Consider the following 23,635-nt stretch of genomic DNA (forward strand, 5'->3'; position numbering starts at 1 on the left):
CATGCAGAAGGTCCCAGGTACAGTCCCAGGCATCTCCAGACAGGGCTGGGAATGTCTCCCTGCCTGAAAACCTGAAGAGTCGCTTCCGGTCAGTGCAGGCAGTACTCAGCTAGAGGGACCAATGGTCTGACTCCATATAAGGCAGCTTCCTGTGTTCCTAAAACAGCGAGGCCCTGTCTGCATTGTATATTTAAAGCAGCGTTGCACCACTTTAAACAGGCATGACTTCCTCCAAGAATCCTGGGAAAGGTAGTTTGTTAAGGATTCTGAGAATTGTTAGGGGACTCCAGAGCAACAATTCCCAGAGTTCCCTGGGAATATGGATTGATTGTTAAACCACTCTGGGAACTGCACCTCTGCGAGGGGAGTAGGGATCTCCTAACAACTCTCAGAACCCTTAACAAACTACAGCTCCCAGGAATCTTTGGGGAAGCCGTGCCTGTTTACAGTGGTGCAATATTGCTTTTCTTTGTTTCTGTAAAAATGAATAGAAACAAATACAAAATGGGGGAAAAAACCACCCCAAATCCAAGTAGCAGGGAGTCGAGCTTGATGAAGTTACCCTCTGTACGCCCACAGGAATTTCTGTCTTTTTGCTGCTGTTGCAATTACTGCATCTGCTAATGGCATGAGAGAGAATGCTTGTTTCCCTACCTACCGAGTATAATTTGTTTTTAAGGCCTTGAGAAACGGACCTGCCACCAAAGGCAGGGGGAGGGGGAGAGAGAGAGAAAAGAGGAGATGAAGGGTTTTTAATAACATCAGACTCCTTTTCTTTTCTTTTTTGCAGTGCATGTTTAATTCAATTTTCTCTCTATTACGCAGCCTTCTAAGAACCCAGCAAACGCAGGCACAGAGAGGGGATTGAAACAAAAAGTCATAATAAAACACATTATTTGTGCAGGTGACAAAACTGTTACCAAACTATTTGTTAATTCACATATGTATACATCAACAGCTAGCGTAGGTGGCCGAGTGCCTGTTGGGTTTGGAAGAGAAACAGGAGCGCTCCCCCCCATATATATATATATTTGTGCACATTTAGGCAACTCCCTATGTACACAGACATATATATATTTGTAATTTTTAAAAAAGGCAAAGGGCTAGGGACTCCAAATACAGCCCACAGAGGCCTGATCATGTTCAGCAGCCTGCAGAAGTCAGAGAAGGTTTAGTATCAATTGGAAAATGAACCTTGGGAATGCGGGTGGAGGATTGTCGTATTTGAGCCTCTTTTGGGTTTCGGTGTCCTGAAAGAAGGCATAGCTAGCTGGCACCCTAACCAGGAGCGTTCCTGTTGGGGTCTGAGTATATGGTGCAACATCTTGTTTTGCTTTGTTACTTGCAATGTAGGATATATTCTGTATGTCATTACACAGCAATTTGCGTGGCTGCCGGCTGCAAAGTTCAGTGTGCCAATAGACTTCTGAGAGCTGCAGGACCAGCAGGAAATGGAGATGGAGGCAGGCCGATGTAAAGGGAGATGGTGGGTGGCTTTGGTGACCTGTAAAGGGAGGGAGTTGGTGAGCAAAGTGAGTAGGGGCACAGCACCTAGAATCATAGAATAGTAAAGTTGGAAGGTGCCCATAAGGCCATCAAGTCCAGCCCCCTGCTCAATGCAGAAATCTAACTTAGCATACCTGACAGGTGGCTGTCCAGCTGCCTCTTGAATGTATCCAGTGTTGGAGAGCCCACCACCTTCCTAGGTCATTGGTTCCGTTATCGTACCACTTTAACAGGAAGTTTTTCCTGATGTTCAGCTGAATCTGGCTTCCTCCAACTTGAGCCCTTTATTCTGTGTCCTGTACTCTGGGATGATCGAGAAGAAAACCTGGCCCTCCTCTGTGTGACACCTTGAAGCACTTGAAGAGTGCTATCATATCTCCCCTCGGTCTTCTCAAGGCTAAACATGCCCAGTTCTTTCAGTCTCTCCCCACAGGGCTGTTTTTCCAGTTCCCTGATCATCCCTGTTGCCCTCCTCTGAATTTGTTTGCTTGTGTGCTTCTTTTTAAAGTGAAGTGTCCAGAACTGGACACAATACTCAAGATGAGGCCTAACCAGCGCCAAATAAAGGAGAACTAGTACTTCACGTGATTTAGAAACTCTACCTCTGTTAATGCAGTCTAAAATAGCATTTGCAGCTACATCACACTGTTGGCTCATTCAGCTTGTGAGAAACAATTCCAAATCCTTGTCACATGTAGTATTGCTAAGCCAAGTATCCTCATCTTATAACTGTACATTTGGTATCTTTTTTTCCTAGAACTTTACACTTATCCCTGTTAAATTTCATTGTGTTGTTTTCAGCCCAGTGCTCTAGCCTATCAAAATCCTTTTGAATGTTGTTTCTGTCCTCCATGGTATTAGCTATCCCCCCCCCAAAAAAAATTGTATCATCTGCACACTTGACAAACTTTCTCTGCACCTCCTCATCCAAGTCCTTAATAAAAATGTTGAAGAGCATATATTATGATTAGCAGCTACCTGCAAAAGGGATTCTTTTCCCATCAAAGCAGTTGGGGGGCAGTGGGCAAGTGCTTTTCGGTCCAGGGAAAGGACCTTGCAGAGTGTTTCACTTTGCCAGGAGAGGCACGTGGATTCCAGCTGAGGTACAAGCATCCCGTTTCTTTCCCCATCTGTGCTGAAAACAAAACAGCAGAGCAGATGGGAACAAGAGTCTCTCCTGCCATACAAAGAGGGTAGGGGGTGACCTCTGAGAGCCACAAGTGCATCATAAACCAAGATATGCTATTCCCCTCCCCTCTGCCCATTTGCAATCACAGAGTGGAACAAATGGTGGAGACTTAGCTTAAACTGTGATGTGGCTATTTGGCTAAAGCCAGGGCAGTCAACTGCGCCGTCAGCAGAACAGAGCGGGCTTTAAGTCCACTTAAATGAATCTATGGCTGTCCAAAATGCTCTCTGTAGTGGAATATTTAGTACAAAAGATGCTCCCTGGAATGACATATGAGGGAAGTGCTTATTTATAAAATGCAATATTGCTTCTGCGAGCCAGACTGGCACAGGCTGTCTGCAACAGCCAGCTCATAAAAGCAGACATTTCAAAATTGCAAAAAATGATAGGAAGCAACCATAAATGTAATGTTTATCAAAGGGCTGGGGTGAAGGCAGCGCAGCAATTAGACAAAAGAGTTCCACTGTCCAGGCGATCATCTGCAATCCAAATTGTCTCTACATATGGAAGCCGCCCTTTGTCTCTTGATTTGGCTTAAAGGCCCCATGGCAGGACACACCCATTAATGCTAAAATTCGCATAGGAAGGGGGCAGTCCACATCATCAGCTTTTCCATTTCAGGCATACATTTGGGACTGTAAGTCACTGTCACTGTACTTGGGGCATTAACACAAATGCAATCTGCTCATTTTAGAAGCAGTGCTTGGCTGCAATCAAGGCATAAAAAAAAAATAGTGTAATGTCACTGTGCCTGCAGTTCACTATACAGTATCTCACATGGAATCCAGTAAGAAAAAACTCAGCTTGTGTTAGAATTAAAAGTAAAATTCTAGTCCCTATGATATGGCAAAGAAAAGCCTGGAGATGTGGCACCTTGGCTGTTTTTTTTAAGAGAAGGCTTGGGTAGGGGCTTCAGTGGTAGAGGAGGAAGTCCTTCACTCACCAAGGCTATCATCTAAGACATCTGTTTCATTTACTACGCACAGAGTATTGTCCCTCTACACTCCTCCTCTTCTGCTTCACATCACACTTAACAAAAATTACATGCCATGCTTCCCTGACTTAACTTTGAGAAAAATCAAAAGAAAATTGAAAAGACAGCAGCCTACCTGTCCCCCTCCTTGCATTAGTAAATTGGTAGGAAGAATGCTTGTAATCCAGCTCTTGTGGCCACAATGATTCTGGTGATTCTCTGTTCTAAATGAGACTTGCCACATTCAGAGGCAAATTAACACTCAAATCTGCTCGGCATAGCCTCAACACAAGTGCCTATGCTGTGCTTACGGCCCTCTGTAGCCTACGCTGAGAATCCGAGGGCCACGATATCCCTGGTCCTAGGTCTCATCTGAAATTTTACCCGCCAACATCCCAAGCCACCGCAGGACCAGCTCATAATCATTCCCCTAGGCCTGTTCTTTTGCAAGGGCACCACTGACAGCTGACACCGTTAATTCTAGCAGATTAATGCTGGGCAACTGCGTCCTATTTATGCTTAACAAGGTGGTTTTCTTTCTCTGAGCCATTTCAGGCACATTGGAGGGTGCGTTTGTCGTCCCATCTGGGCATGCCTTGGGTGGGCTAATTCACCCAGCTGCGGTTTCACACTTCATCTGACCTGAGCCATATGCCTGTCGGCTGATGAGCAAACCTGTCTGTTGCCTTAAATAAGGCCTAGCAGCATTGCTGGCAATGTGGCATTTTGCTGTGAAAGGAATTGAGATGGGAAGCCTTGGCAGAGAGAGAGAGAAATGTCATGTAATTAAATAAAAAGCCCCTTTCTCCTATCTTGCGGACAAGTAGCTTTTCTATACAGCACAGACCAGTGGAAACCCATCAGGCAGTGCAGTGGTGTGGAAGGCAGGACATTGAAGGTGCACGGCTAAACATATCATTTGTCACATTTGATCTCATTTACTCCCAATTTCTCCCTCCCTTGGCAAAACGTCAACAAGAAACATGACCTTCCAAGACATTTTCCAAGCAACAGATAACACAAGAGTCCTGAATAACAAGTAAACCCCGATCAATCCCACCCTGTGTGGGGTTGGTGTTCCCACCCTGCAACCCTTCCCTGGCCGCTTAAAATGTTAATGACTGCAGAATTCTGGGAGACAATTCCTGGCTTCTCCGAGTCAGGTTTCCTGCAACGGCACCAGTCCTACTTTACATTGAACAAAGGGCTCAAAGTCAGCCTCTCACACACAAATGAACACTCACGCTAGTCAAACAGTAGGGTTGTATTGGTGCCATAAGGATGGACGAGATCCTGGGTTTTTTAAGTAGAGAAGTTGCGCTTTCAAACTGCTGTGGTGGACGGCTCTGACCATGCAACTGTGAAATGAAAAGGATTCAATTGTGGGGGGAAAGCTACCTACTACTGTGGTGAACAGGGCAACTAAAGGAGGCGAGTGCTGTTAGAGGGAGTGAGGGAAAGTGGGGGGAAGACCTGGTGGTGCAGGACAGGAGGGATTGCTCACTACTAAGAGAAATTGCAGCTCTTTTTAACAGCATTTTCCATTGAACCAGGAGATGACCTTAACCTGTATTTTTTTAAAAAAACACAACACTGTCACATGTAGATGGTCTATTTTTCTTCTAAGCGGAAACAAAAACAAATGATGGCCACTGCACCAGTTCAACCAGGATTGTGGCATAGCCTGCTTGAAATCTATGGCACCAAATATCAGTCGATTTGCTGCGGACAATGCAAGAATCTAGCACATCCACACACAAAAGTGTCTTTCTCTGCTTAAGGCGTGGAGTACCTCCTCAAGTGGTAACTGTAGATCTTAATGCAGTGGTCCCAACAGTCTAAGACCAAGAGCTGCCCCTTGGGCGTCATGGCTATGCCGACGGGGCACGTGAGTCCTTCTCGAATTAAGATGTTATAGCCACCCCCCTTTGGGAAATGCAGGATTTCTTTCCGGCTGCTGTCCGCAACAATCAGATCCCCCCGGGCGTCCACACACATCCCAGCAATACACCGGAAGTCCTCGTTCTCTGAGAAGAAGTGGCTGATCTGCCGGCCAAGCTGCCCGTCCGGGCCAACAGAACCAATGGAAAAGCCGCCTTCCAAGTGGTGCTCATGTTGGCGGTTTTCCAGATTCAAGCCCAGCCCCTGGGTGAAGTAGATGGTCCCTTCGGCATCGCAAGTCACAAACTTTGGCCGCACGGCACTGCACAGGCAGCTGTACTTCACCACCCCGACGCCACGGTCTACCGTGAAGCACCAAAGCTTTCCCCCTTCCACATCCGTCACTACAAACTGCCCCGACGGGAGGGCGGTGATGCCCCATGGCTTGCTCAGTTGGCTCCTGTGGCACGCCACACAGTGCCCGTCCAGTGTGTACACCTTCACGGAGTTGTCATAGCTGTCAGTCACACCAATGAGCCCGTGGCAGTTCATGGTGACTGACAAGGGAGTCAAGTTGGGCAGATCCGCACCAAGGAAGCTGAGGACAAAGCTGTCAATGCCGCTGGGACTCCGGCGGATCTCCTTTAGGAAGCCCTTGCGGGTGAAGACTTGGATTCGGAAGTTTCCCCGATCTGCCACCAGCACCTCCCCCTGGGGAGTGACATGGAGGCTGACGGGCAGGTTGAAAGTCCCTGGCGTGCTGCCCTTGGAGCCCATCTTCTTGAGGAAGTGGCATTGCTGGATGCTGGCAGCTGCTTCGGAGATGCGTGGCTTGGTGGGCGAAGAGCATTTGTGCACTACGCCGGCCTCTTCCTCAGCCACATCCGCTTCCCTGAAGGAGACAGAGGCCACTGCTACTGTCTCCAGCAGCGACTCCTCCAGATTGATGCTCCGAGGTTTTTTGACCACCTGTCCAATCTGCAGTGGCCCAACATGGCCTACTTTGAGGAGTTCCACTTCTTGCAGGGTCAGCTCTTTGGGAAGGCTGTTCAGCAGTTCGGGTTCCTCCTCATCGCCCTCTTCTTCTAAGAGGGCTATGTCAGCCTGTTTAATTTTGGCAAGGAAGTAATCGCACCGTGACACAATCTGTACCTCGGCGATGTTCAGCAGGTAGGCCTGTTCCTCCATGATCTGGCTGTTCACTTTCTCCACCTCAGAGAGGGAGCTGGTGAAGAACTTGCGGGACCTGGCCAGCTCCTCCTGGACCTTACGCTCCTCTTTCCCATACTCTTGTAGGACTGCTTTGTACCTTCCTTGGAGGTCCTTCGAAACCCCGTCCAAAGATGCCTTTCTTTTCTGCAGGTCCCCCATGAACTCTCGCAGACGCCCCAGCCTGGCCCCGAACTCCCTCCTCCGTTCATCGGCCGCCTCTTTGATAGCAACCACGCTGTGGCCCCGCTGCATGTGCTCAGCCTCTTTGCACGCCTCACACAAGACCAAGCTGCAGTTCTTGCAGAAATGCTTGGGAAGTCGCCGCCCACAAGCTTTGCACATGAGTATGCCGACCGTTTCACTGAGACCCGCCGTGTCTATGATCTTCAGCACAGTCAGGTTATCGGTCAGTTGGACCAAGCTTGTGATTCTCGTGACTTTGCTACAGAAGGGGCAGCGTATCCCATTGATGCTGTTTGCAAGGAGCTTCTCGGAGCACTGCTTGCAAATGGTGTGTCCACAGTGCAGCAGCTTTGGCCTCAGGTGCTCTTCGGTGAAGCATTCCATGCAAATGGGGCATTCCAAGACTTCACGGAGCGCATCCACATTGAGGTGAGAGGTAGCGGCCATGGCTTCACAGTCAAGGTTCAGACTGGTAGCATTTATCCCAGCCCTTTTCAAGTCTGTCTGGGAAAGAGAGAGGGATACAAGATTGAGTCCTTGTGGCTGCTTGTCCCTTGCAATATTTTGAACAAGGCTGATTTAATTGCACACTTTTATGGCATGCCCATCGTATTTTCTTTCTTTCTTGTGTCAAGTTTCTAGATCTCATGGCTTTGGGGGATAACAAAAAAATAAAACTTCTAAGACTAAAATGGATGTGGGAGGAGTCTTCACCTCCCAAGTTGAGGGATTTTTTGCTTCTGTAACCCTCCACCTATATCAAGACATTATCTCACAAGAATCCATCCCATGTCATCTACTGCTCTCATTACACCTCTAGCCCACCACACCCTTCAAGCTTTGGGTGGGTTGCAGTTCCAACACATGCAGACACACTGTGTGTGTTTGTGTGTGTATGCAGAGATTTGGGTTTTGTTTTTTTTTAATTACACTAAATAAAAACATGTGCGAAAAATGTACCATTAAATAGAAAGTTTAACCTTCTAAACAGGACCAAACAGAAAGGGTTCACAAGCTGCAAAAACCCTGAAATGTTCTTAGGCACTGGGCAGATCTGGATGGGGAGCAGCCTTTGCGAGTGCCACGGTGTGTGCCTTTGGCCTTTCAAAAACTCTGTACATGTGAAATAAGGAAGTGGTTATTCTCTGTAGATCTGCCTGCTGGTAGGGCCTCTAACCTAGCCTAATGTACTTCTTTAACAAAATGTATATACGGCTTGATGGTTTTTTTAAAAAAAAAACCCTCTTAAGCAGTTTGCAAGGTACATTAAAATTATCAATAAAAACAGGTAAAAACAAGTAATTAAAAACATCTTTGAAAACTGTTGAAAGAGCAGTAAACTGAACAGATTAAAACATTAACATCTGTGTGTCTGGACAGGCTTGCCTAAACAGAATTCTTTTTAACTAAGTGCCAAAAAGAGTACAGCAAAGGTGCCTGCCTGATGTCAAGAGACAGGGAGTTCCAAAGTGTAGGTGCTGCCACACTAAAATATCAGTTTCTTATAAATGTGGAAAGAGTATTATATGGTTTTTGCTTATTATATTTGTTATGTCACTGTTTTATTATTTTTTGTTATTAGGAAATTGTTTTTGCAATTGTTTTTGAGATGTATTTTTGTTCCCCTTGCTGTAAGCCGCCTTGAGCACAATTTTATGTGGAAAGGCGGCGTACAAATAAAACGATGATGATGATGGCACCTGTAATAGTGCCACTTAAGCAGATTGTGGCAGTTGGGTGGACACATACGGGGTAAGGTGATCCTGCAAGTAAACTGCTCCCACACTGCTAGGAGCTTTATATTCAAATAGCAACGTCTTGAACTTGGTCTGGTTACAAATCAGCAGCCAGTGCAGATCTCTGAGCAGAGGTGTTATGTGATAACAGGGTCTCACTCCTGTCATCTCCTGGGCTGCAGCATTTTGCACTTACTGCAATTTCCAGGTCAAGTGCAAGGGAAGACCCACATAAAGTCCACTGCAGTAATCCAGTCTTGGAAGTCACCAGGCTAGGTAGGAACATCTCTCAAATAGAATGTCACTTTTGGGGGCTGATGCTAAATGCAATTCATCTTAATAAGTTAGATCTGTTTAATGGGATTAGTCTGAACTCTTGTTAAGGTGTGCAATGCATTCAGCTTGTAGGGAACCTGCAGACAGTGACTTATCTTGCCTGCATGATGTTAACTCCTGGCTTGCAGAAGGCTGAAGGCTAAAGCAGATATGACAGTGGAAGATTGGATCTCAGAAAGGGGGGACACTCTGATTTTGATAAGAGCAGCAACACCAAGAGAGGGGTTGCTGAACCATTTGCCGCCATCTAACATGCCATTTCCTCAGTCAAAGCCCCCCCTTTCCAAGCTTCCATTGGAAATACTCAGTTACCTATATATCCCTCCCCCAGTCAACTACAGGGCCAACAGCTTCCAGGGGTGGGTAGGGGAGATTTTGATTGGGGGGGAAGGCACATGTGGGAAGGTGGATCAGCTGCCTCAATCAAAATTGGGAGGACACCCCCAGCTCCTGATGGTTTAAAGTAAGGGGAAGGGCATCAGAAGATCTGATCTGCCGCATCGCATCTGACCCTTTAAGTACCTGCTTCTAGATATGGCAATCTGCAGTTTTCCATTGCATTAAATAAATTAGTTACAAATCTGTACTGCCATGCAGTAAAGAACAGTGCAGTGCTGAAGTCTGTGGAATTGTCCAGGGCTAAGTTGGGCAGCATCCCTGAAAGGCAGCGCAGGCAGAAAAGTCTTTGGCTAAATCCCCTTAAAAGTATTTAGGATGCTTCATATATAAACATAACACCCTCGCTTGGTGGAGCAGGCCTGGGGAGGGCAATTATTAGCACAATCAGAACTTTGGTTGCCATTAGCAGAGCCTTTCAGATTTTAGAGAGAAGCAGAAAAAGCTAGGAAAGCAAAGGTATAAAACACACACACAGAGACACTGGAAATGAGGAACCTTAGAAGATAACGACTGTCGTAGGATTAGGGTCGAGACAAAAGGGCCTGTAATTCTCTGGCATAACACTTGCTTTGCAGGCAGAAGGCCTGAAGTTCACTCCTGGGTAGCACCTGTTAAAAGGATCAGTATGGGAAAGGCCTCGCTCTGCCTGAGGTACTGGGGAGCTGCTACCCCTCAGGACAGACTGCACCAGGCCTAGATGGACAAATGGCCTTTGTAGTATAACGCAGCTTACTGGGTTCCTAGAATGGTCAAGAACAACTAGGGGACGCGGAGACCACCAGTGGGAAGAGTCAGAGATGAGAGCAAAATCTGGGAGAGGGAAAGAGAAATAGAGGGTCACATCCAACATTATTCCTAGGTCCATTGTTTTCAGTGGGTCTACTCTGAGCCACTGCAGGAGTAAGATGCCAGAGTTCCAGGTTCAAGACCCATACTGCTTTACGGTGGGTACCAAGATCCTCTGGGAAGGACCATAGCTCAGTGGCAGAGCACTGCTTTGAATGCAGAAAGTTCAGTCCTCAACATCTCCAGGCAGGGCTGGGAATATCCCGACTGCAACCCTAGAGGGCCGCTGCCAGTCAACGTAGACGACTCTAAGCAAGACAGGCTAAGGGACTGACTTAATACAAGGCAACTTCCTATGTTCCAAGATACAGCCCATAATACCGAATGGCAATTTTGGGCAAAAGGTCTCTCTGAGTAAACCTGGAGTGGGGGGAAGATGCACTGCTGCAGGTGGCAGTCATTAAATGGGTTTCTCTCGTTTTGCAATTGGATCACAGAGTGTAGCTGATGCCACCCATTCAGCCTCAAAATGTGGAATTGCTGGTGAGAGGCCACAGCTCTGTGGTGCAGAGCACATGCCTGGCATGCAAATGGAATCCGAGTCCAACTCCTGGGATCCCTAAAAGGACCTGAAATTGCGGCGCTGGGACTTTGGAGAGCGATTGCAAGTCAGAGTAGACAATACTGAGATGAAACTATGGTCTGACTCCGCAGAAGGCACCTTTGCAATACGAGGAAAGGGACACGCTTCAGTGGTAGAGCATAAAGTTGCAGGTTCAATCCCTAACATCAAGTGAGGCAGGGGGGGGGAGTCTCCTGTCTAAATATCTGGGGAGCTGGTGCCAGTTAAAGTAGGTCTGCCTAGCTCAGCATTAACCTAGGTGGCGTATAAGGCAGCTTCCTGTGTTTGTAGGAGGGGCATAGCTGAATGGTAGAACATGTGCTTTGCTTGAGGAAAGTCCTAGATTCAACCTTGGGCAACTACTGCCAGTTAGCACGATACAGTACTGGTTTAGATGCAGGCAGGCATTCTCTGCATGCAAAATATCCACGTTTTGGTTAAAAGGTGTGTTGTGCAAGACTGTTTGAAACCATGTGGAGCCACTGCTAGTTAGACATGACTGGAAGAGGTCCAATGGCCTCAATATAGCGCAGTTTCAGATAGGAAGGCCCATCACTCCGTGGGGGTTTGCATGCAACCTGGGTTAAGATTAGAGAATCTGAAGTGCTGCTGCCAGTCAGAGTAGATAGTACTGGGCTAGATGGACCAGTGGCCTGATGCCATAGAAAGCAGGTTGGCATGTTTACATATGCTCTTTCACACCTGTGGAGTTGTACTATTTGTGGGATATCAGAAATGGCAATATAAGGGGTCTCAAAGAGCACATTAATCACTATGCCTACTGTGGAGATAACAGACAAGGCAATGGGGACAAGGAAAATGGACTGAGCAGATGAAATCTACTGCCTTTAATAATGGTCAACCAAAACAATTCTTCAAAGCCAGAAACTTCAGTGAAAGCTACAGATCTGCCATTGCCTTTGTGCTTTCAAAATATCAGTGTTCCAACTAGTGCTGGCACAACCGGGGTTAATCAGGTACTTTAAAAAAGAATGATTGCAAAAATCCTGTGCATTTCAGTTCCTAGAGTTGCCTTCCTAAACTACCCCCCTCCATACACACACTTTCTGGGGTAAAATGCTTGTAATTTCCCTTCCTAACTATATTTAATGGTCTTGTAACAGCCAGCTATCTTGCACAGAAGAGTCAATCTAATGAGACTGCATTGTTGTCCAGATTCCCTTAACCACTTCCCCGTCTCTTTCCTTCATATTATACATGACATTATTAGGATTCCAGCTGTGCTCTCTTCCAAGTAGCTAGCCACTGAAAAGAATGCAATAACAGGAGGTGTCATTAAGCTATTGTGTGATAAGATAGAGATGGTCTCCATCTTTCTCCTGGATTTGCAATCGGGAAAGGCTGTAGTTCAGTGGTAGAGTACGTGCTTTTCAAGAAGATGATCTCAGGTTCAATTCCTAACTATTCCAGTTTAAAAGACTGGGTAGCTAACAGCAGGCTGTGTAGGACTGAGCTAGATGAACCAATTGCCTGACTCATTATAAGGCGGTTCCTAAGTTTGGCTGTTTTAAGATGATTCCTGCATAACCACTACTCACCCCCCCACCCACCCCACCCTGCCTGCTTTGTCTGTTAGAAGATATGGAGATGTGAGACATTGGCAACTCAAGTTAAACTGATTCAAATTCTCAATCAAATTGTTAAGGACTGTTTAACATTTCTAGACAGCAAATTCTTCTCCATGTAAATATTTTACAAACAAAAACAAAATCCTTGCACATAGAAAACTAACATGTCAGGGTGAAGGGTTTTAGCCTAGCCTTCTCTCCAACATGCTGCTTTTCTATGTGCAGAGACTTTTTTTAAAAAAATGATCCTTATCTGTAGCCTGTAATGCTTTAGCCCAGTCACAGCAGCATTAGCACCTGAGTGGCAGACAATCCCCAGCCTGCTACCAAGCAGAATCTGATTACTAGATTTCCTGGAAGCAAGACATCAGACTTGCTGGAAATCTGCTTCCAGGACACCTTGTTATTGGCATTTAATATTATTGGCTCCTACCATATATAGAGCAAGAAATGCCAGACATCCAAGCTGGATTTAGAAAGGGAAGAGGTACCAGAGATCATATCGCAAACGTACATTGGATAATGGAACAGACCAAGGAATTTCAGAAGGAAATCACCCTGTGCTTTCTAGATTACAGCAAAGCCTTTGACTGTGTAGATCATGAAACACTATGGAATGCTTTAAAAGAAATGGGGGTGCCACAGCATCGGATTGTCCTGATGCACAACCTATACTCTGGACAAAAGGCTACTGTAAGGACAGAATATGGAGAAACCTATTGGTTCCCCATAGGAAAGGGTGTGAGACGGGTGTATTTTATCACCCTATTTGTTTAACCTATACATAAAATATCATACAGAAAGCGGGATTGGGCCAAGATAAAGAAGGTGTGAAAATTGGAGGGAGAAATGTCAATAATTTAAGATATGCAGACGATACCATACTACTAGCAGAAACCAGTAATGATTTGAAACGAATGCTGTTGAAAGTTAAAGAGGAAAGCACAAAAGCAGGACTACAGCTGAACGCCAAGAAGACTAAAGTAATGACAACAGAAGATTTATGTAACTTTAAAGTTGACAATGAGGACATTGAACTTGTCAAGGATTATCAATACCTTGGCCTAGTCATTAACAAAAATGGAGACAGTAGTCAAGAAATCAGAAGAAGGCTAGGACTGGGGAGGGCAGCTATGAGAGAACTAGAAAAGGTCCTCAAATGCAAAGATGTATCACTGAACACCAAAGTCAGGATCATTCAGACCATGATATTCTCAATCACTTTGTATGGATGTGAAAGTTGGACAGTGAAAAATCGGTTAAGAGAAAAAATCAACTCATTTGAAATGTGGTGTTGGAGGAGAGCTGTGCAGATACCATGGACCGTGAAAAAAGACCAATAATTGGGTGTTAGAACAAATTAAACCAGAACTGTCACTAGAAGCTACAATAATGAAACTGAGGTGATCATACTTTGGACACATCATGAGAAGACAATAATGCTGGGGAAAAACAGAAGGGAGTAGAAAAAGAGGAAGGCCAAACAAGAGATGGTTTTATTCCATTTAGGAAGCCCACAGACCTTACCTTACAAGATCTGAACAGGGTGGTCTATAGTAAATGTTATTGGAGGTTGCCAATTCATATGGTTGCCATAAGTCATAATCAACTTGAAGACACATAACAACAACACTATTGGCCTGAGTATTTTTGCCTGATAAGCTGGGCCAAAAAGTGAAGTTGGTAACTTTTCATAAGAGACAAGGCTCTGGGCATTTACAGAATTTTAAAAAAACCCTAAAACTGTGTGTTTTGTCCCACACTAAGCCTTTTGTAGGGTGTACACAGACATGCACATCTGCTTTTCAGCTTCGGAGAGGCAAACTTGCAGTGGACTTTTTAGATTACCAGAAGTGTATGGAGGATTCCAGGCAGTGTTAAACAAGGCCAAGTTCAGGAGAGACCTACTTCTTAGCAATAAATTGCAAGCCGTTTTAATAACAAGGCAGATTTGTAGCTGGAGAAATGACGTAGTGGTTTCTTTTCTGTATTGGTGCTAAATTCACGTCGTAAATACTGGGTGGGGGAGGGGACACAGTTACTGGAAATCATTACAGCCAGCGTGGTCTTTACCTCACTTGGAGTGGATGATCCCTAATGGTATGCAAGCAAGCTGTGCCTTGTGCTATCTCTTTTCGCAACAATTCCCTGGGGACAGAGACAGAGAAGAAAATTGCAGTCAGTGAGCCAGTTTAAAGGTCTCCTCCCCCAATACTATAAGAAACATTGTCAGCAATAAGAGGATATCTTCATTGTTAACGTAGTAATAAGCCCAACATTTCCCAAGCTGCACTCAACTCTTCATCGGGGAAATTTAAATCTAAAGACAAAAAACAGTCTGAAGGAGATCAGCACTCTATTGCTTTAACTTTCTTCTGTGCTAAGCCTGAGCTGAATCAACGGAGTGCAATTTCCTTGTAGGGCCCCAATTTAAATAAAATTAGTGCTGGAGTATAATTTCCTTGTCACAAATGTCTCTCTCTCTCTCTTCCCAACCCATAAAAGCACACCAGATAGGGATCATTTGTGTTGCCTGGTATCTTGATGGTACGGACCAGGTGTTTTCTCCTTATGGAGGAAATTATGTTAAAATTATGTTTTAATTGGATTTTAAATATGTGTTTTTGAATTTGTATATTTGTTTTTAATCTTTTAATTGTTGTAAACCGCCCAGAGAGCTTCAGCTACGGGGCGGTATACAAATGTAATAAATAAATAAATAATAAATTTAGTCTGCAATCTTGTACATGTCTACTCAGGAGTAAGCTACATTGGGTTCAGTGGGACTTACTCCAAGGTAAGTGTGCATTGGATTGCAGCCTCAGTCTGTTGTGTTGGATTCTCATTAGTTTAATTTGCAGATGTTTGCACTAGGACAAAACCCCACTAACGCAGGAAACAAAGGTTGCTTGGAGCTGACTGAAGTGCACCAGGCTTCCCAGTTGCACCGAGACAGCTTCCTCTGCTTTCGGGTTACTGAACAATTGGGTCGCCTGACATCTTAAGCCCAGAGCGTGGCGGCAGATCTGGGTCAGGGAACACCTTAAAAGTTGTGGAGGGGAGATGAACGTAGCAAGCTGCCTCATACTGAGTCAGATCATTGGCCCATCCAGCTCACTATTGACGACAGCTGACTGGCGGCGGCTCTATCGGGTTTTCAAACAGGGGACATTTCCAGCCCTACCTGGAGCTGCTAGAGATTGAACCGGAGGCCTTTTGCAGGCAAAGCAGCTGTGCTGCCACTGATCTATGACCTCCCCTTGCACAAGAGAGCACAGGAACATAGGAGCTGCTTCATACTGAGCCAGATCCACTAATCCATATAGCTCAGTATTACCTACAGTGACTGGCAGCAGCTTGCCAGGCCTTCAGACCTGGAGTCTCTCCCAGACCTACTGAGAGATGTCGGGAGTTGAACCAGGGACACTCTCCCACTGAGATGCAGCCCTTCCTCTTTGATTTATAGACTATTTTCTATTCTATGCATGATTTGCAGGGGAGAAACAGTGGACAGAGAGGAGAGTGGTGCATAACTCCTTCCATGACTTGCAACTACCACCACTATCACCACAGTAGAGATTTCCTCCAACTGCTTCCTCCTCTGCTGAGATTCCAGACATGTTTTTGCTGTGGTTGGGGTCCGGGCTACAAAGACAAGAATGCCTGGGGCAGAGTTGCCGGGGAAAGCAGTCAAGGGGGAGGAGGCTGTGGGGGAAAGTGATGGGCGTACAGCTGTACTGCCCACCGCGAACCATAACTCGCTGTTCTCCGTAACTTTGCAGCTGTTCACTGGCCACCTGCCCCATGCCTAGGACATATGGCAAACGACTAGAAGGAGCTCATGCCCTTGAAATCTGACCAGTCCGTGTTATCTTGGTATCTTTATGTTTTCAATGCTAACAGCGGAGGAAGGGATTCATATTCAGGTTTAAAAGTGGGGTGTGGAAGAATCAAGACACATGCAGGGTGGACCCAGCTGTATGTGTGTGTGAGTATGTTAACAGTCAAACCACAATGGCTATTACTAGCAGTTTTATTGAGGAAATAGTAGCTTCCAGCCTCAAAACGCTGCCATTCAGTTATGTAACTTGCATGAAAGAAGGGCGGGTTTTTTTGGAGGAATTGTGGAGGATCACCCACTGCTCAGCAGAAACTCTCTAAAATGAGACTTCTCAGATGGAGAAGGAGGTTATGTTAATGTTGGGAAGCGAGGTCGCTTAAAGACTGCCTAGCAAAGGTGTCACTGTGATACGGCAGGTAACAGATTGGTTACTCAACAAGACTCCATGAACTTGGGGATAAGGCAAATGACACATTAAGTTGGGATACAGTTGGACCCATATGCCAACACACCAGAGCTGTCTGCTAAAATGACGATGGAGCAGTGCCTTAATACAAGAATGATGCCCTTTCAAACACCTGTAGTTCACACAGGGAAGAAAAGCAGGCAGGAGAGGTCTGCCTGGGTTAAAAGGCTCCCTCTCTAAAAACAAACCAACCTAGAAATCCACAAGACTCGTATGTGCATTGGTTTATGCGTTAAGGGAAGTACAAGATTCAAACTGCGGCAGAACAGATTTAGGCTTGTTACTTAATTTGGGAGGCCAGCTGAGAAACTGATCAAGACACTCAGGGAAGTCTAGACTCTCACTCAAAATCACTTAATGAGAACAGGCTATCACTTAGCACCCTTTAACCACTTTGTGGCACTTGCAATCAAGGCGATTAAAGACTTTTAAGAGTTCCCTTCAGCCCTCTCAAAACACAGTGCTGGTTTGTGCTGGTCCACGTTAATGTAATGTGGGGGTATTTCAGGATTAATGAGGAACTACTAGAGTGCATGTATGTATATGGAGTACTACCAGGGTTACTAAGAAGGGAGGGAATAAGGAGAACTAGGAGAATATTCTTTCATAATTTGATGCTGACTCTTCCACCCCCCAGTTCTCTGCCTGTTTCCTCCTTTCTTAACAATCTTGATGGTAATATATATATATATATATACATACACACACACACACGAGAGGGAGGGAGGGAGAGCCTAATAAGGAGATAGGGACTAGTTTAGCACTTGAAAAAAAAGTGCAGCTGCAGGAGCTGGAATAGCCCCCATTTGCTTCTATCACCCTATAATGTACTGCACAGATGACTTCTTTTGAAACAGGGAACCCTGTACACATCCGAGGGATGGACTATGGTGGATTGGAAAGGGACACCCCACAGCTAGCCCATTCCTTCCTGAAAAGTTACACAAGTACAGAATGGCTTTGCCGGGTGTGTTGAATGTATAGCTAGCCTAAAGCTTTCTATGATTTATAACTCTGAATAAACTTAGCACATTCACACACTCTACTACAGTTACACCCTCCCCACACACACACACACACACACACACATCTGTTCATCAGGGAAAGTTGGGGCACTTGACTTAAAATAACTTAAAATAACAGGATGACTATGTGTATAATCCTAGGTACGATGAGGATAATATCCTACTATTAATAAACAATTTGTATCGTGCTTCCAAATATTCAAGAACTACGCATGAATTATCTAGCAGTAATCTTGCAAAAAATCCCTGTCGGCAAGAGAACGGCTTTTTCAAGCCTCAGATTGAGGTGTATTTTTTTCCCCCCATGCACCGCTTCCATGCTAGAAAGGGTTTCAGTTGCTAAACACCTGGGTGATTGACTCCACCTCTTGTACTCCCTTTACACCTCTCCTCAACCCCCAACTTTTCAGTGAAGCCTTTGGCACAATCCCCTACTTGTGCCATGTTACAAGTATGGAGAACTATCTCTCCCCCCCCTGTTAGATCCCAATTTCCATCAGCCCCAGCTAATGCCAGCAGTGGTGAGGGGTGAGGGGAGGTGTAGCTCACCAACATCTGGAAGGCTACAGGCTGTAACTCAGCTTTTAAATAAGTATAAGCACATGAACTCCTGCCCATTAGGCTGCTGTTAAAGGTCCAGGAACAGGTCTGATAACAAGAAAAGGAAAAGATGAGAACCCTATTATGTTTCACTTGTATAGATTAGAGAGTGGGGTTCTTGTTCTATGATTGTCAGTTGTTGTTGTTTTTAATAGGCTCTACTGAGCAAGGTGTCTGGGTATTTTCTACCTAGGTATATTGCTGTATCTTGGATTGTTATGACCTATCAATGTAAGGCTACTTTATGGGTTATATACATCATGGCAGGAGAAGGGTGTTTGTATTGCAGTTTTCAAACTCTGCATTCAAACCCAGTATGCTTCTCATGGGCTATTTTGAAGTAAGTGGCAGAGGACAATTCAGTGACAGAGCATCAGCTTTGAATGCAAAAGGCCACAGGTTCAATCCCTGGCATCTCTGGGTCAGGCTGGGGGAGAGCCCTATTTAAATCCATAGAGACCACTGCTAATCCACGTAGACAATACTCAGTTAGATGGACCAATGGTCTCATTCAGCATAAGGCAGCTTCTGATGTGATGACGATGGTGTGTGAGAGAGGGAAAGAGGCAGGGGGAGCAAAATGAACGATGTGCCCTCAGGAATTATATTAATAATTATGTAGCTACCTGTTTATCCCACTCTTCCTTCATACAGCTCAAGGCATTCTTGATTCCCTCCCCCGTACACACACAGCTTTTATAAGATGATGCAGAGAGACAGTGAAGGTCTCGAGGTCATAACTGAAGGTCCTGCTAAGTAGGGATTTCAAGTCAGGTCTGGCCAGTCTAATTCCACCTTCTTGACCCCAATATGCACTAGGTTAGAAAATGGAGGGGGGTAAAAATATTTGGTCCATGGGGCTGAGAGACTAAGACTTTAGTGGTGTGTGTGTCTGTACGCACATGCATGTAATCCATAGTGCTCTATGAAACTGACATGTGTTGGGGGGACAGGACCCTGTCGCTCTTAGACCAGTGCTGCTCTACCGGGAGCTGGAGATTATGCTCTTCTGTGCTTGAGGTGGGTTTGTCTGATACCACAGCAGCAAAGTACAGCTAAGCAGCTCAAATTGGAAAGAGGGACCTGAAAGGAGCGAAGCTGCTAGTCCCTGTGGAAGGACTTGGGGCCTCTCTGTAAGGCCAGACACGTGGGCTCCTGTTACATGAGAGCCAACTCTGCACAACCCTGCAGGCCGCTGTGGATTCAGAAGATGTCAAACGAAAGCTGCGACCCTACGCACAGCCCTCAGTGGGGCTAACTTATGAATAGGCGCGCACAGAAACGGGGCTGCGTGGTGGCCTAGATGTCCGCTTGAACGCATCCTGTGCAGCAGCAAAGCAGGAGGGTCTGCGTGCGCTGGCGGAGCGACGCTGAGCTGGATCCAGGAGGACCTTAAAGATCGGCATATATGGAGCCACGCGCATAGCGTGACGGGGTGCTGTTTCGTCTTGAAAAGACTCATCCTTGGTTGACTTTTGCTGTCACAGCCCAATCCGGGTCGCCGCCTCACCTGGGGTGTCTGCATTTGGCTATGGGCAGGCAGGCGGGCTGAGATGCGTCCCTGCAGAGCTTGGGAGAGAGGGGCGCGGGCGCAGTGTCTTTGCACGGTCAGATCTTTCGCGAAAGGCGTCCGCGCAGCAATGTCTGCCTTCGGAATGCGGGGAAAGGGTGGCGGGAGAGGAGAAGGAGCATTTTCTGGGCGGTGGTGACGGGTGGAAGTTGCATGGGGATAAGAGAGTGGGGAGGGGATGTGCTCGGGTCGCCCGGCCCCGGCCCGTCACCCCCTCCCTTTTCCCGATCCCCCCCGCCTTTTTTCTCTTTTTTTCAGGCAAAGCAGAGCCCCTCCCTACCTTCCGTTTTCTCTCTCACTCGATTCCCGCAGCTGCACCAACCCTTTGTCCCCACCGGGCTCTGCGCCTGCGCGAAGAGCCCCCTCCCCGTCACTCTCCCCCTCTCTCTTTGGCTTCGCGTTCATTCGTTCAGTTACGTAGTCTCTCGCGAAGAGTCATGGGAGTTGTAGTTTTTTAGGGAGAAAGAGCGAGCGGCTCCCTTGCCTTCCCCTCCTGTCGCGGGGTTCGAATCTGCGGGAGTAGTCGAGATGGAGTGCTGCTTCCGGCACGATTTGTTGACTTGTGTTATTTGATTAAATAACAGTAGTGAAGGAGATGGAGAAGTTGTTGGCTTTAATGCGCGTTGAGGGCTTGCTTTTTTTAAAAAAAGGGGGTGTTTTTTTCGGGACGGTGTAAAAGCCGGAGGCCGGAACGGGCCCTTTATAAAAGAAATTGATGCCAAAAACACTGGGATGTGTTAGAGACACTTGAGAACAACATTTAGGAACAAAAACCATTCTGATAGGATTTTTATTAACCCTTTAACCAAAATACTCTCCGGAACGGAATGAAACAGCCCGGAACGGTGACTTCCCAGTGAGCTGGACCTCCCAAATTCACCAGTCCCACATAACTACATGGGATTCATGCAATAAGACACAAAACTTCCACGCAAACCACGGTCCGATACCCGTTCCGGGCTGTAATACACTTTTACGTAAAACAGCCCGGAACGGCGACTTTCCAGCAAGCCAGACCTTCCAAATTCACCAGTCCCACATGACTACATGGGATTCATGCAGTAAGCCACAAAACCTCCACACAAACCACGTGCTGATACCCGTTCCGGACTATAATACACTTTTATGTAAAACAGCCCACAATGGTGACTTCCTGATGAGTCAGACCCACCAAATTCATCAGTCCAACATGACTCGATGGGATTCATGCAAAAAGTCACAAAACTTCCACGCAAACCACGTTCCATGCAATAATACATCTTTCTGAACAGAGCCCAGAACAACATCTGAACCAGCCAAGTCAATCAAATGCACCAGTCATGCATAACCGTATGAGTCAATGCTCTGGGCCACAAGCTTTCACAGCAACCACATTACAAGGCCCATTTTTGTTGGGAAAATGGCCCAGAATGGCAACTTTCTAGCTAGGCAGGTCAACTTTGAGTTAGCCAAAGCAACAAAATACTTCTGTTACAATATGGCACAACATGTCAGGACCCCACTAGGGATCAGCTGCCCTGCACCTTCATTTTAGTGTTGCAAAGCTCATCATGCAATTGTTTATTGCATGATTGGTATCTCATCTAGTTTGGCCCTCAGACTGGCAGTGGCTGTCCAAGGTCCTGTTCTCCAGCCTTCTTGCCTGAGAGCTTTTTGACTGGAAAGTTCTGCCTCCACCTCATGCACTCTGCCCAATGAGTGGGAGTCCCTCCCACAGGTTCCAGACTTTAATAACCTTGATTTTGAAAGTAGTTATGTCAGAAACTCATTTCACAGAAAGCAAACTGGTGAGGTTTGGCCCAGAACTTGAATACAAGGCAGAGGTGGAGTCTGAGCCCAAGCACACAAGAGCACTTCTTTGAACCCAGTTTTTTCCTGTGATAGCACATCTATTTCACAGAAGGCAAACTCTATTTCTCTCCCCCTTCTGCCAGCCGACTTGCCCCTCCAATCTCTCTTTCTCTCTCTCTCCCCAATTCACCAGCCATTCACAACCTGGTAGCAGCACCAATAGTACTGCTTAGTGGACCTACAAACAGCAAGAAAGGGTATTGCTGATCACCCCAGAGGTTCCTGGGTCATCCTGTGTCATCTCCCATTTCCCAACAAAAGGAGAGGCAGCAACATGTGTGCTTGGTGAATTTGGGAGGTCTGGCTCACTGGGAAGTTGCCGTTCCAGGCCGTTTCATTCCATTCCGGAGGGCATTTTGGTTGTTAAAGGGTTAATAAAAATCCTATCGTAATGGTTTTTGTTCCTAAATGTTGTTCTCAAGTGTCTCTAACACATCCCAGTGTTTTGGGCATCAATTTCTTTTATAAAGGACCCGTTCCGGTCTGTTCTGTTCCGGGTTTTACACCGTCCCTTTTTTCTCCCCTTTGAATGACTAAAAAATGGTTATACTTGTTTATGCGTCTTTTAGATTAATTTTGTTTTACAATTCTTTAAAAACAAAATTAAAGGGCTGTTTGTCCTGCTTATGTTTGGTTTCATCAGGTAGGTTTTTAAAATTGTTGTGGGGGGAGAAGGCCTCCCACATTTGTTATTCTGTTTTTATCACAAGAGGGGTTTTTTTTTAATACTTAAATTCAGGCATCAATCCTATACTCCAGGGCTGGGGAACCATTATGGTGCCACGGACAAGATATACATTCCAACAAGATCCTTATAAAGATTGGCCTTGGAGCCAATATGACATCAGGTGCAAGTTGCTACTAAAAGGAAGGATCCCACACACACACACACACACACACATTTTGTTTTTTTGGGGGGGATTCAAGCCCTTTCCTGAATCAGGAAGTACACCCACTTGCTTTGCAGTAAGCTCCTTTAACATCAGTGGGACTTGCTTCTGAGTAGACACATGTTTGCATTGTCAGTGTAAGTTTCTAAAACAGCTTACAAAAATTAAAAGGAAACTGATAGGGGGAAGTGGCAACACCTCAAAAAATTATCAGAGCGCTATAAAACCAAACATCTAAAGCAAAATAGGGTAAAAACAAATGTGTAACAGAGTTATGGGTGCATTTTCGTTCTGATTGTCCTCCTGTATATTAGGGTTGCAACCAAATCTGTCATCGCCCATGATTGAAACTGGCCTCTCTTTATTACAAGCTTGGAGGAAAGGTCTTCTTTAATGCACTCTCCCCTTCTTGGTGTGGCTGCCACCCCCCACCCCCTTTGGAGGGTGCCAATGGAGATTACACTGGAATTTATCTGAAGGCACTTCCAGACAACCTGTTTACTGAGCATTCATCTTGATTTGTTTTGAGGGAGATTAGATGGATTTACCTATTTAATGAACATCCATTCTGATGCGTTTGCAGAGAGGCGTCAAAGCAAGTGTTAGCCCACATTTTCTAATGCATTTCCCCCTCACTTTCCTTAATGCAAAAAAGTCCAATCTTTTGAGGAAGTGGGATTGTTGTGCAGGACTGTAATCCCAATCGACTATAATTATGCAACCTGAATGTCCAAATATATATCTGAATCCCACCCCCAAGCAGTGACAGTCTGGGAGCACCCTTAGTAGGTTATTGGTGGAGCTGAGTAACTCAGACACAGAGGGAGAGAAACTGGCCAATAGCTGTCGGCGTGCCTTGCTTCCTTCCACATGTCCGCAGAAAAACAACAAATGTTTGTGGGAGATGGCTTGATTGAGCATAGGAAGGACTGCACTTTGTCTGCAGAATGGTCATAGAAATTATTACTTTTTATTATTTT

At 45.8% G+C, this 23,635-nt stretch overlaps 2 protein-coding genes across 13 annotated transcripts in view; one reads left to right on the forward strand and one right to left on the reverse strand.

The window, feature by feature from the left end:
• Positions 1-23,635, forward strand: part of ASTN2 (astrotactin 2) — a 773,365-nt gene that overhangs the window by 547,927 nt on the left and 201,803 nt on the right. The window lies entirely within an intron of this gene.
• On the reverse strand, positions 791-20,276 carry TRIM32 (tripartite motif containing 32). Of its 7 annotated transcripts, XR_009759774.1 has the most exons (4): positions 20,195-20,276; positions 14,486-14,560; positions 2,485-7,448; positions 791-1,504 (listed from the first exon to the last, which is right to left on the reverse strand). XR_009759774.1 is itself a non-coding variant. In XM_061604317.1 (3 exons), exon 3 carries the CDS (start codon positions 7,389-7,391, stop codon positions 5,445-5,447), a length of 1,947 nt encoding a protein of 648 aa, XP_061460301.1. In that variant the 5' UTR covers positions 7,392-7,444; positions 14,486-14,560; positions 20,195-20,276; the 3' UTR covers positions 791-5,444. The 7 variants fall into 7 exon arrangements, 4 of the variants coding, with proteins under 4 accessions (XP_061460301.1, XP_061460299.1, XP_061460300.1 ...); XR_009759776.1 differs by lacking the exon at positions 2,485-7,448; XR_009759775.1 differs by having other exon boundaries at positions 791-2,641.

Source organism: Rhineura floridana, chromosome 20, assembly GCF_030035675.1.
Source record: "Rhineura floridana isolate rRhiFlo1 chromosome 20, rRhiFlo1.hap2, whole genome shotgun sequence".
NCBI lineage: Eukaryota > Metazoa > Chordata > Lepidosauria > Squamata > Rhineuridae > Rhineura > Rhineura floridana.

Coding starts and splice junctions, on each gene's coding strand:
- TRIM32 (XM_061604317.1), bottom strand. CDS start 7,391: ATGGCCGCTACCTCTCACCTCAATGTGGATGCGCTCCGTGAAGTCTTG.